Raw genomic sequence first — 8,188 nt, forward strand, 5'->3', positions numbered from 1 at the left:
AAAGACACATTGCCCGGCAGACGAACCTCAAATTCATGACTTCATGAATCAGTTAATGCAAAAATTGGATATGTTATGATCTTAACTTCGGTATCATGATGTTGTATAATGTGGCTATTATCAAAAAGTTTATCAATTTAATGATAGTAAAGATCCCCCTCTTTTAGAATCTGCTTACTAAGATGATTTTATTTTTGTAACTGTAGTTATAAACTATATTCCTGAAGTTGAGAGGTCATGTTACATACTTTTTATCTTGTAAAAAATATCGACCTAACACACGTCGATGAAATGAATGTCATCATGATTTCACTTATAATTCATTCTATTTCATGTAATGTTGAAAATTCTACTTGAGCAAATCAAATTTAACTTTTTAAGTTTTCTGAAATTCCAACGTTTTAGCTTTTTTAGTAGCAAGGATATGTTCGTGTTTGTTTGCCTGCGAATTCACGTATTAACAAGTCATTTTCTTAATTAAAAAAGACAGAAATCAAATGTGTCATATCAACACTAACATTTCTATATTTGCTCCAGATATTCATGTATTTGCATTATTCGCAGATAAAATTCGAATTGTTTGTGTTGTAAGATTTCTAAGCCTCTTCCGAAATTTGACTAGAAAAATATCCCATAGTAATCGAGAAAGCAATATAATATTTGGTGACACAAGTATGATTTATTCATTTCAAATCATTCGTTTAGCATTTATATCGTTAACGTATTAGGAACTCTCTATATTATCTTTCAATGATATATTCTATGGTTTTCTACAAATGGTCACTAAATAATCAAACATTGATTTATGAGCATAATAAATTGGTAACTATTTCTTCTGATGGTTAAATACGCTATTTACGTATTTTAGTATAAGTAGAATACAAAACATCTCGTTATCAGAATCCAAAATAAGTCTTATAATGATTTCTCTGCTTTAAGGAGAGATTGAAAGTTGCTGCTTTCCTAAGTAAACCACCATTTTAGGCTAAAGAAGGCTGCATTTAAACACGTACACACAAACACGCACCCAAGCACACTTAACACAGATATGCGCACACAAGTCTTCCTTTTTTCAGCAACATGTATCTTGATACGATTTCCAATTTCTGGCTGAAAAATGTCAAAACAAAAATCTTAAAATTTAATGAATCCATGTAAAAAGTAAAGCAAATATTAATTTAATGACCCATCATACATCATCCGTAGTAACATTATGCACATAGGCTGAAAATTGATCGCAACATCAAAGAGGATTATTGATAAACTTTCCAGATTTCGTTATTCATGAATTTCCGCTTACTTTTAGAAATGTGATATAGGCCAAAGTCAGGCAGTTGCTGAAAGTAAATTTACTTTCCCTGACAACACTACATATACTAAGCTTTACCAAGTTTGCATGTTTATGATAGGTGCGTTATATGAACAATTCGAATTTCTCATCAAGTTTTGCTTTAAAATTTCGAAAAAATAACTTTATTCAACAGAAGAAAATCAAACACGGTTAAAACACTTACAAACTCAAACCAGTTCAATAAAAAAAAATGACGATGCCTTTTGCAGATAAACAAAGCTTGATTCCGCCTCTTACCATTAAGGCTACCATTCTGAAAATATTGCCTTAAATAAGCCACATAATCAAATACATAACTGATTCGAATAATTTAAATTAAGTAAGTCAGCAATACTAAACTAAATACGGCTAATGTTGAACAGCAAAAGTTAAAGTAAACGTGACGTAAAATCACATAAAGCATGTTAAAGACTAAAAAATCAAGAAATATATGGACTCGAATCTTGTAACATCAAGAACTGTCGAAATACGCCGAGGAAAATAAAATATTAGCTTATCAAGTTCATCTAGTCCAAATCACTGTCCAAATCATAAGCGTCTTTCTTCTTCATAAGTTTCGAATTATCATTCTCAGGAAGTGTTCCTTTTGCGGCCTGAAAACACTGCTTATCACTTAATGATTTATCATTTACTTCACTGCTTACATTTATTGATTTTCATCCATATGAACAGATGCAATATTAAAGCAAATTCACTTTTCTCCCCTTCGGCCTTCCACGCTTCTTTTGCTTATCGTTCACTGCATCAGTGTGAAACAAAGACTCATCCTTTCTGAAAGTGCAATCCATGACCTTAAGTTTAATGAATTAATAAAGTGTCGATGAGCCACAAGACTTCTATGAAAAAAAAAATACTTCTGAGGCAGTGGAGTCGAGGCATACATCGGTTTGATGGTGCTCGTCGACACGTCACTATCAAAAAGTGTGAGAGCCAAATCGCTGGAAAAACCACGGCATAAATGACACGTTCTTAATAGCGTCAATTACGACCTGATGAATAAATACGAGGTTAGAGACCAAACAAAAACTGGCTTACTGAGCTGTCTTCGCTTCTTCTGGCTTACGTTTTTTCCGAGCCTGGCGACTTATTTTTGACGATCCTGACGCAGTTGGCAGAGTGTCCGAAACTGAGAGACTCTGCCTTACAAAATCGTATCTTGATGCCTTACACTTTGTGGTGGGTTGGAACAATTTCGATTCTGAAAGCAAAACAAAATTTTTGGTATTCAAGTAAAGAGCGTGGAACAAACTACAATGTTCATGTTTATGGTACTTCGATATTTGAAGGATATGAGACCTTCCTGTCCAGCGCTTAGCATTTGTGTTTCACTTCGTCTTTCATTTCCTTTAGAAGCAAGAAATGGTTCTTTGATTTCTGAGACGACAAAAGTTGAGTTCGCCTGAAACCTAACTAATTAATGAAAAAAAAGCTAAAGCTAACAGAAAAGAAAGGCTGGTAACAACGTTCCAGTTTTGTGAATTTGCAAAACTGCTTTAAATTAAAAAAATTTTAAAAATATATACAGAATTTAACAAACTTTCTCATCTTCGGCAGACTTTTTTTCTGGAAACAGTTTTCGAGAATCGGTTTCCCGAACAACCATTTTTTCGCCGCCAAACTTCTCTGCCTTGATATCCTCACTCTTCTCTCCCTATCCATGAAAATGGAATTCGAACTTTGTGACAGGTAAAAGGCATGAAATTCTGTTTCTACCTTTCTAATGTTTGAGTAAATATTTTCTTAGCATTACTCTCTAGATTCACAGCAGTGGCACCAGAATTCAAAAACGCTCATTTAAAAATGAAAAAAAGATTTAAACAAATCATCGATATCTATTAATCAAGTAAGTCAATAAAAAAAGGTACTATCTTCACGAATAGAAATACTGAAGTGATCTAAGTAAAATGTAATACAAGTTAAATCAAATTCAAAAAACACTGGAAATAACCTTGCCGGATTCTGTTCTCTGTGGTTTCTGATCTGCTCCTTCTTGACCTGTCAGAGAAGATTCATGTACTGCTTTTGCGCCATCTTGTCGAGATTTTTTCTCGTTTTCAACAGCGCAGCGTATACGTGCACCAATATTCTTGCTAACAGTTACCATCTTTAACTGTCTATCTACTGCATTTCGTTTAGCCTTAAGGCGTTGTTCTTCCTTCTTTATAAAATAATGATAAAGATTCCATGAAGCGGAAGTAATTCTTTCTCATTCATATTTATGTAATACAAATGCCGAAGATGTAAGTATAAATCCCACAAACCCTATTTACACTTAAAAAACTATCAATACAAAGACTACTTTTTTGATATCAACAAAGTATGCGTATCAAGGGCTAACTTACCACGATCTTATGCTTCAAGCCCAGAATCTCTTCACTCATGCGCTTCACTTCCCCCATCAAAATTTCACGTTTCTTCGAAGCTTCCAATTTACTCTCTTGAAAAGCGCTTTTCACAGCTTTCATTCCAGAAAGCTGAAGTATGATTTGTTGTAATTCATCACATTCGAATTTTAATAAATCGTGAAAAATCACTGCAGCTATTTGAAAAATATTGTTTTGGAAAATTTTTCATCATATCTGTTTAAACCCACCCATACCTTGAATGAGAGACTGATGATAAGCAATTAACAGTTGATCAAGTAGAAAAATTTTTTAAACTTGTGCATCACGACGGTTTTCTTTCTCTTTAAGTTCAAGCTGAAGTTGCGCTTTCTCCTGTTTCAGCTGCTCCAAATTTCGTTCCATTTCTTCGTTGATTTTCTTATGTGCCTCCCATTCTGATTTTTTATTGAGATCATCACGAGCTTGTTGAATCTTAACAGTTTCTTATATTATAACAATAACATAAGAATATATACAGAAACAGATGAAGTTTTGACAAATGATAAATATATGACAGATGCTATGGAGTCCTTATGGTTCATATGAGAAAACTAAATAGAAAACAAAAATCTTTGCTATTTACCTGCACGAGCAGTGCGCTTTCCTTTTCACATAGAGTCATCAAGACTGACTTTGTAGCACATATATCAGCTTCACCTGCCTCCTGCACAATAAGTTGTGAAAGAAAGTTGCAAATGAAGGTGAAAATTAAAAAGAAATGCCGAAATGCAAAATATTTTTATATAAGAATCTAAGGGAGCATAATCATTAGAACCACCTGACTGTTCCGAAGCTTGTCATAAGAGCGCGTTTAAATGAGCATACATGAGTATTTAAAAGAGACTTTATAAATATCATCCATCTGATTAAGACAATGTCTGATTGAAGGTAGTCTGAGTAGTCTGAGAAGTTCATGAACCTTAATTTCCTGAACTTTTTGCTCGTGCTTCTCCTGTTCAAATTTCATAGTGTCTTCAAGTTTGGCTAATTTGTCCTTTATTGTATCTACTTCTTGTTGAATAGTTGCAGCGTCGGCATTTTTCTTTTCAAAACGCTCCTTGTTTTTGTTCTATAATAGATACAAATGGAGACTTGGTCACTGAGAAAAATTTCTTCAAAAAACACAAATTAGAATAATAACAGAGTCAGCGATTACTACAGAATAATATCAGATTTCATCCCTAAATCTCATCAAGAAAAAGAAATTGCGCCTCGCCTCGTATTATCTTTGCAAAAGTATGTAACACCAACCAGTTCCAGCTCCTTAGAATTCATTCTTTCAGAAAGCAACTTCTTATCGTTCTTACGACTGTTAAGAGTACGTGTAAGTTCCGCAACACGCTTTTTACGTTGTTTATACTTTTCCGATATAGCGCTCCGTCGTTGCTTTTCTTCTTCTTGTATCACATGCAACTTAACGATTTTCTTATGACAAACTGAACACTGAGCATCAACTTCGCCTGAATTTAGGACTTATAACAATTTTGATTTAATATGAGATAACTAAGAACCAAAGAATGTACTTATTTAAAGTTTGGCAACACTTACCAATTTGTCCTTCCAAATTCCCGGCATCCATTCTCATATCTTTTAAGACTTTCTCAAGGTATTCCAGGCGATCAGCTTCATCCGCAATTGATTTCTAAGCAAACAATTCGATATAAGGGACCAAACACATACTATTACAGCTCTAATACTATTATCTGATGCATAATAAATCCCCAAGAATACCTCACATATCATTTTTCTCTACATTATTAAATGATTTTAAGACCAAAAATATTCCATTCACGCATATTAATCAAATTGGCGCTTACTCATTTTGAACTACTAAACTTACTGTCAATAACTTTGCAACCTGGAATAACCTTGATACATTATTCACTTCATAAATTTATTCTATTGAATTAAAAAACTTTAAACTTACTACTATACAAAAAAAAAAAAAACAGAAATAAATTTATATTAAATAACATCAAGAAGTAGACGAACCACTGAAGCTAAACGATCGATTGATTCTTGCACCTTCGAAGAGAACGTTTTCTGGTAATTTTGCAATTTTAAGGTAACTGGAAGCTATTCGATATTAAAATCATATGAGGAAAAATGAAATAAAGCTTTTTATTACTGACAAATCCTCCAAAAAATTAACAGTCCTCCAAAAAAAGTAACAATCCTTCAAAAAAAGTAACAATTCCTCAAAAAATTATTTTATTACCTTCAGCAAATTTTGCTGAAGCCAACTTGCTTTCTAGAAATTTCCGAGCATTTGTTTCCGTCGAATGCAATTTTTCTAGATCATCCCGAGCAGTATTCTCAGCGGTAAGCAAACAGTGTTGTGCTAGAAGTACATAACCCTGTTATTATTATAGGTATTTATACGCTAGTACTCTATATTCACACTAAATAAATCTGTACTCACAATATCAATAAAGGAAGTATGGAAAATCCGTAATGAGGAATCGTAGGAGAGTGAGATTTCTTGAGAACCTTACTGTTATTTCTCTTCATTACAGTCTTACAAGTTATTTCAATAGCATCCAGTCACTGAGCACATACTAATATATACCGTCCATAATTTTATACTTTATTATTCATAATCACATTCAAGTCTTTATCCATTACTCATGATTTTATTATTTATAGTCAAAATAATCTGGCAGTAATATGATCATCATATCTACAAAGTTATAGAGCAAATGCTGCATAAGCTGTTTGGTCCAGTATCTACTTAGTTCACCACTCCAGCACTGTAATATTCATTATCTGCTATTTCAAATTTTCAGAATATAAATTAAAATATCGTCGTCGTAGTATGTTTCTTGTGTAGATTTATTTGAAGGTACATCATCCAGCTGAATATGAATATCTTCAGATAAAGTGTTCGATAAAAAAATATAGCGGATTACATCCTACTAAGCTATTATCATATCCTTTTAGTTCTAGAACTTCATCCAAACTGGCCATGGTTTAAAAAACGTTTGAGTATTTGGGATGTAATCGATTAAGTCCTGAATGATCCGAATTACTGGCATCATAACAATATGCCGTGTCTTAAGAACGTGAATATGGGACTGCATTTGCAAAATGTAAAATAAGATATCAGGATGCGAATACGAATCCATCAATGTTTCGAAAATCCTTCCCCCGTAATGTTTCGAAAAAGTTTCTAAACTACATCTTTGACAAATGGAAGCTCCTGTAGAAATCCGGAAACTTTACCAACCATCATTGATACCATCTATGATTTTTTGTTGCACGCGTTTCAATTCTTCGATTTTCTCGCCTTGTGAATTAGTACTAAAAAATCAAACTGATCAAACCTGAAAAGGATCAAATTACAAAGTTTGTCAGTTATACATGTGCATTTGAAAAAAAAACCATTGAACGAGCTCGTTTGTCTTCTCATCCAGCAGCTGCAACTCTTTTTCCGTTTGTCCCGTGCTTTTCTGCATTGATGACAATTCCTGTTCGTTGGTTGTACGGTTTTCCCTCATGAGCTTCATAAGTTTATCCTGAGATGGTTCAAACAGCAATAATTAGCTCGAAATAGTATTTAAAGAAAAAAAAGAAAAAAAACCTTTCTCGCCTTCTCTTCTTCCCGGCTGAAACATTTTTAAGAAAAAAATGAGTTCTTAACACAACATAGGAAAGAAACAATTTATGCAGGAATAATACGAGACGTATAATCGATATCAAATCGTAAATTTTTTTATTACTAAACGTACGTATGCATGAATCTGTGTTTCTTTACTTGCTATCATGCCCATACCCAAATGAAGGAAATGCTGACATGTATGTCAAGATCTACTTCAATGTCGGCCATTTCTTGATCATATTGTTCGCAAAGTTTCTTCAACGAATTGTTGCATGCCATTGATGTTGATTCCATTTCAACCTTAGATTCAATTTCAGCCTTAAAACCAAGAAACGGTCAAGAAAAAAGGTTTCGAAAATTTCCATCTCCTATTTTAATTGTCACTGAAGCTTATTCTTCATTTTTTCAGGATTGATTTTCTCATATTTTCTGATGATATTTTAATGATCTGATGTCTTAATGACCTTATGTTTAGTAGCAGAGCAACTTCTTTCAACTGCCTAAAGGAGTTACAAATTTGTGAATCATCCCATTTATTCAACACATTTGTTAATTAAACTACCGTGGGAACCGACAAAATATATTTGGAAGAGTTTTCCAGAAATCTGAGTTAAAATCCACTTCCTGCACATAATTTACGAATCGTTGAGTTATTTCTGCGTAATTACCTTTTTTCTATTTGCCATCGTATATTATTGCGTGCTTGCAATATCCTTTCAACGAATATCGTAGCAATTCGAAACAAATATAGCAAATTTCAACTAGATCAAAATTTAGAAATTCAAAACTTAAATTTGGCTTTAATTTTCATCCAGGCTATGTTATAAGTGATATTAATGTAAAATGCACGGTGAT

General features: G+C 33.1%; 1 protein-coding gene across 1 annotated transcript; it reads right to left on the minus strand.

Moving 5' to 3' along the window:
- Positions 1–1,821: 1,821 nt before the first annotated feature.
- Positions 1,822–7,627, minus strand: LOAG_09118 (hypothetical protein; the record flags this gene model as incomplete). Its single annotated transcript, XM_020447860.1, has 17 exons — positions 1,822–1,944; positions 2,047–2,122; positions 2,387–2,549; positions 2,648–2,750; positions 2,889–3,002; positions 3,300–3,509; positions 3,694–3,825; positions 4,012–4,167; positions 4,319–4,399; positions 4,655–4,804; positions 4,987–5,195; positions 5,284–5,377; positions 5,728–5,804; positions 5,954–6,076; positions 6,962–7,035; positions 7,117–7,250; positions 7,529–7,627. The coding sequence occupies 17 exons, from the start codon at positions 7,625–7,627 to the stop codon at positions 1,858–1,860; spliced, it is 2,082 nt and encodes a 693-aa protein (XP_020301949.1). The 3' UTR covers positions 1,822–1,857.
- Positions 7,628–8,188: the final 561 nt, after the last annotated feature.

This window comes from Loa loa, assembly GCF_000183805.2.
Source record: "Loa loa unplaced genomic scaffold supercont3.277, whole genome shotgun sequence".
Classification (NCBI taxonomy): Eukaryota; Metazoa; Nematoda; class Chromadorea; order Rhabditida; family Onchocercidae; genus Loa; species Loa loa.